At 42.6% G+C, this 6,047-nt stretch overlaps 1 protein-coding gene across 3 annotated transcripts; it reads left to right on the top strand.

Moving 5' to 3' along the window:
* Nucleotides 1–1,149: 1,149 nt before the first annotated feature.
* On the top strand, nt 1,150–3,330 carry LOC119379245 (golgin subfamily A member 7; the record flags this gene model as incomplete). 3 transcript variants are annotated; one of them, XM_049411914.1, is given in 4 exon segments in its annotated part: nt 1,150–1,490; nt 2,802–2,918; nt 3,010–3,162; nt 3,229–3,330. In XM_049411914.1, coding segments are annotated over 4 exon segments (387 nt in total), but the record flags the coding sequence as incomplete, so codon positions are not given.
* Between the last annotated feature and the right edge of the window lie 2,717 nt (nt 3,331–6,047).

Here is a 6,047-nt window from a genome sequence, read left to right as displayed (position 1 = left end):
CCCCTGATTTGGGGTATTCCCGTGTGCTCCCAAAGCAAGCCTACCTATGCCACGTTGTTTAATTGAACCTCTGATCTCATGCACAAGACCGCATTGCCGAACGTCAAACCTGGGACCATTACCCCTTTCCAAATCCCTCTCACAACGTCATACCTATTGTAGTTCCACAGTGCACTATTTTTCATTACAGCTGCATTCCTGTTGCCCTTAGTCATTACGTATCTTCGTGCTCCTTAGGTACTCATCCCCGTTGTTTATCCATACGCCCGATATTTGTATTTATCCACTATCTCCAGCGTGACTTCCTGTATCTTATGCTCACTGCCTTCATTATCATTAAGAATCATGATTGCCGATTTTTCCCTACTGAACTTCAAATTTAACCTATCTCCTTCATTACCGCAGATGTCTATCAATCCCTGCAGATCTTCCTTGTTGTCGGCCGACTGTCGCGTCATCTGTTGACCAAACAACAAAATAATTAACGCTCGCAACGACGTCAGCGCTGCGTGCGGCGTTTACTTGACAGATGCGCTCGCAGGGGGCGATGCCGCGGCGCCGCAGTGTTTTGTATATCCGCTCCCAGATAACGCGACCACTATAACGCGACAATCTGCTTTGGCAGCGTTGCCAGCATTTCTGTCTACATGCGGCCTTCGTCATTCTCTTTAGCATCATGTTCAGCATATTCACATATATGTTCATTGACGGCACAATATTTTTCTGTAGGACAATATGTGATGAATGAAGGTAGCGCAGCGCAAACAGGGCGGAAAAAAGACAGGGCATGCGCTTGTCTTGGGTGTTCTTCCATTTTTTTTAAGAGTACCTTCATCACGCCATGGAGCCGTACCAACTGGCAAATATACAATGACGTGGCTGATACGGTCTTGTCTTCGATTTCCATTTGGCTATGGTGGCTAGCACCATAAATCTAGCAACAAGAACAACATTATTGTACCGTCGGTGTGATGTACTCGCTACCTATGTTTTTTTCCCCCCGAGGGCCTTCTAACGCACGATCTACCCATATTTCTAACACTTTCTTTTTACTGTAATTAGTGGTACACGATAGAAGTGCGCCGTGAGAAAGAAGTAGGCACATGAAGCCCCAAGACTGCTGAAACTTGCAGACGACGTGCAGCAGACGTCGTGCGATCGTTCCACTGCGCATGCGCGGAATTTGTCCACAGCGGTCGTGTTTGGCAGCGCGGTGCGCGTTGTGCGAAGCTGTGCGGTGGAGTTTATATTGTCGATATTATAGCATTTCTTGTTTATGATTAGCAATAGTTTCGTTACCATAATAGCCGGCTAGTCAAACTTAGCGTCGTGACCTTGTCACATGGGCCAAATCTGCCAAAATACGCGGGCACGTTTCGAGTCGAATCCGTCTTATGACTAGCATCGATCAGGAGGACATTTCAGTTTGTAATTTTGCCGACGCTTAATCTTATGGTTTAATCAAGCGTGCCGGAATGGCATCAGGCCAGGTAAGTGTTTTGTTGGATGTTGCTCCTTCTCGCTATAACATCAGTTGTATGTTTAAATGCGAATGTTAGGCTTACGAGTTCGTCTGGCCGTCACTTATCTTGTGGTTCAGCTGTTTTGACAGCATCTGAGACGCCCATTCATGGTGTACATAAGAAAATTGAACGTAAAAACGTGTTTCTAATGGCGTGGTTTTGCGTGCCTTAAGTCGGTCTTCTAAACTCATAAATTTTCTGAAAACTTCTTGCTTAGATATGTTGCATACGGCTTTTGCCAAAGTCGTGCTTTCGAGAGCTTTCCAGCCGTGAAAATGTGGGAGATCTAACGTCAGAAGCATGTATTTTGCCTGTCACTTTAAGAGAGCGGACAAGTCGGAATTCCCCTCGGAACGACACTTCCGGAAATTCTTATCGGGGAAATTTGAGCCCCGGATTTTGATCAAATTGGATATTTTGGCACTAAGGTCGGTCTGATTGCCGGAACCTTGCGGGCAGCTTGCTTGCTCCTTGGAACTGGCTCCTACCCACTATGGGGGATTGGCCAGTTCAGCCGGCGGTTGATGTAAACATAGGCGTGCGCACGGGGGGGTCCCTAGTCGCCTAAGAAGAGGGGGGGGGGGGCGAAGTCTGCCCCATACGTTGACTTAATAGGGAGGGGGGCGCCACGATGAACCTTCGCCCCCCCTGAAGGGGAACCCAGTGCACGCCTATGGATGTCAATGTAAACATTAAGACCAAAGCAGGGAAAGGGAGAAAGCACTTTTGCGTGTGTGTGTGAGCTTTCTAAGGAGCAATGCGCAACATTAACAGTATACAATTATTACCATTTAATTGGTATAAGACAAGAACAACGTTATTGTACCATCGGTGTGACGTATTTTGCATACCAGAGTCTGATACTATGCGGTTTACCCATATACCAAATGCTTCTGTTAGCTTAAAAAAAAAAAAGACTGGCTCTTGTGACATGTTGAAACAAAAATCTCCTGATAGAAGAAGATGAAGAAGGTAATCGTTTGTTTAGGATGAACGCTACTCAACCGAACCCAAACATGGTGGAGGCATCGATGGTATGCTCTTTTTAAAGTTGGGCACTGGTTGTAGCGTGTTTTCACTTCACTAGTGGAAAGTAGCTTGCACTCCACGACAGTGGGGCAAAATGACAGACACATGCATTGTCCTGCAAATTTGTGTCTATGAAGCGGCTAGCTAGACAGTCTATTCTCATTAAGTGCATGTGGCTGTTTTGCTACGTCTTTGATTTAATTTTTGAATACCTCTCTCTCGCTGTAGCAGGTGTCTTCACTTTTGCAGAACCAAGCAGGCCATGAGGGAAGCCGCATTCCAAATAAGGTGTTCATTCAGAGGGACTACTCTGAAGGAACATCGGTGAAGTTCCAGACCAAGTTTCCACAAGAACTGGAAGGCCTGGTACCTATCCAGTAGTGATTATATTTGTATTGAATTTAGCTGTGTATTGGTGCGGCAATGGTGTGATATTTGGTCCCCCTTTTTTTTCCAGATAGAAAGGCACATGTTCGATCAGATGGTCACCACAATCAACTCTATATACTCTGAAGCTGAAAGAATGAGTAGCAAGACATTTTGTGAAGGCTTCATGGCATGCCTCACTGCATACTTACTATACATGTGTACTGAAACCCATTATGAGAAGGTATGACAGTTTATATTCGCATTTTTCACATCACGCTGAATTTTTTTCCATTCCGTTTTGTTGAAGTTTTTGAAGCAAGCCACTGCATACATTCACGAGCAGAATGAGACCGTTTACGGCCCGCGTGGCCTCCACATCACAGACCCCATTGAAAGAGGCCTGCGAGTTGTATCCTTTTCATAACATTACTCTGCATTTATTGTTATGCTGCTGTGTACAGTGATTTCTATAGACAAGTTCAGCATGAGCAACTGTAGGCACTACTGGGAACTTGAAGATACTTTCATCAGAGATACATGTTGAGTATTCTGCATTGCATGCATGCAAAGTAGGGGTGTATTAATATCAAACCTTTTACTTCGTAGCGAATTCAAATAATGAAAACCAAGTGTAAATCAAACAATGTTTTTCAAATATATTCGAGTACAAATAGTACTACTACTGAATTTTGCAAAAAAAAGAAAAATCACGAACGAGATATGAAAAAGTAAGTGTTGTACAGCACATGATATACAGAAAATTTATTCCTTGTACAACATTATTGCGTGAGAGTACCTCATACACTGTTATTTAATGTTGTCACAATGGATGGATAGCTTATAGGTATTTTTGGGAATCAGCGACACCATTGTGCATGCTACCATTCCTCCAGACAATGAAAACAGCTGCTTACTAGGCACACTAGTGCTTGTGCATCAATCTTGTCATCATAGTTTAATCCTCTAAGCATGCTTTCTTCTAGAGGAGCAATAGCAACTGATCGGCATGATGTTTATTGCAGGTGCTTCATCTTATTATAACTCTGAATAATGCTCGGTTTCCTTATTTTTAGGCATTTCTTCTTAATTTTGCAATGGCTCCCTACTTGTTTTGGTGGTTTTGTATAGTATAATTTCGGCACTCTGTTGCAACAACGTGCTCGCCCCCATACACAATGCCATGGTATGGCCACTCCACTTGAATACTGGCACATAATTTGCAAAAGCACGATAGGTTGGTGGGTGGGGGGGGAATCTGGCAAATGAAACTAATTTGGCTATTTGTGCATCAGATTTGATGAAATTTAGCTCAGGTATGTAATTCTTTGTGCGGATTTTAATACTGCTTTGAAGTTTAGTGAGTGTTCGAATGGTAAAAATGCCTTGCAAATTGAATCGAATACCGAACCATTCGAAGTTTCAAATATTTGCACACCCCTAATGCGAAGGGTTTATTCTAACACCAACACTTCGAGAGCTTAAGGTGTCTAGTGCTTGGTGAACATACAAATTGTTTACATGTAATTTTCTGGCTTCCTGAGTGTGAGTGTTCGAACGAAGTGGCTACTCACTGCCAAGATAAAAAGTGCGCTTCTCTCTCTCCTGCTGAATCCACGTGGTATTTCACACCTCTGACTGTTTCTAAATGAAACTGGGCATATTCACATTCTGGTCACCTCCAAACACAGTGTTTTCATAGTTCTTGCTTTCTCTTTTAAAGCAGAATAATGATTTTGATACTTTGACTCAAGATTTTGTGGCCATACAATATTGTCTATCGCCACCAAATCAGAGCATAGTTGAGGCAGAACACTGGCATGTAAGAAAGTACTTACCCAGCTTGTGATGTTGAACATGAGCACTAATTGCCCTCTAATAATCATTTCTTCTGGCAGCAAGGGTGTGTTGGTACTCGAGGTTTCAAAAATGACTCGGTTGGCCTTTGTTATCTAGTGCAAGAGGTATATATCCAAAATGGTCTAAAATACACTCGTGACTGAATAAATGGCTTAGCTGTGGTTCAGAGTCAACAACAGAGAAATACCTGTGCAAAATGATGGCTGTAGGCTTCCATTTATCGCACTAAGCCGGGTCATTTGGAATTCGGTCACTTTGGTAACCTTTGTTCCAAATAATTCTGCTTTAAGTCACTATGTGGTGGTACTTGTTACATTGCAACTGTGGAGAAATTAACTTGTTCTGTAACTGCTTGCTGGCATCTAAGGATACACCATTTTTTGGCTGCCTGCAGATTATGTGCATTTCAGTGACATTTCCTTCTTGCAGCTTGTCTTACACCAGCAACCAATGCTTCGTTTTGTAGAATGTCTAGCCGCCTTTCTCAATAGAAGCCATCTTTCTGAATGGAGGCTCCGTAACTTAGTGATGACGCAAACTGTTTCTTCTATCATGTCTAGCACTTATGTTCTATGGCGTTCTTTTTTCATATATAACCACCATTCAACTATGGTACATGTTTAAAAGGTAGATAAAAAAGCCACCCAGATTTATATTTGAAGCAAGTTTTTGTTTTTGCATTTGCTTCAGTTAGGGCATTCTCTATTCAAACATCTCTGCATGAGGCAAATGGTTTTAGGTTAACCTTGCGATTCCCATAGCCTCCAAATTTAGCTGCGCAAATTTGTTTTGCATACATGCCAGATGAAAGGAATTTGTCTTCTAAGCAAAATAGAAACTTGGGCAGGTTGTTATAGCTGAACTATTTTGAACTGTAGTGCAAGAAAACGTAGCACGAGAGTAGATGAGCCGCACATGTATGCGCCTCTCTTCTTATGTGCCATGTTTTTTTGCACTACAATGCAAAATGGTTAACATTGTTTGGTAGTTTCATTGCTCATGTTTAAAAAGGTTTGTCTTCAGGTATTCTAGTGTGTGCTGAAGTACTTGAGCAGCGCACACATAGGAAAAGAAATTATGCCATTATGAAGTAGTACTACTAAATTTGTCACTGCAGTCAGTTGGGCTAGTTGGTTCTGCATGACAATGAAGAGAATGAACTTTGTCGTAATACAGCTAAGCTTAAAGGGGCCCTGCAACACTTTTTCAAGTAACCATCAAATGGTTTATGAAAGGTGTTTATTGCTTCACGAATCGACCGCCGCAAGA

The sequence above is a fragment of the Rhipicephalus sanguineus genome, chromosome 1 (assembly GCF_013339695.2).
Source record: "Rhipicephalus sanguineus isolate Rsan-2018 chromosome 1, BIME_Rsan_1.4, whole genome shotgun sequence".
NCBI lineage: Eukaryota > Metazoa > Arthropoda > Arachnida > Ixodida > Ixodidae > Rhipicephalus > Rhipicephalus sanguineus.
Note: the sequence above shows the minus strand (reverse complement) of the source record. Positions and strands in the feature narration are given on the sequence as shown.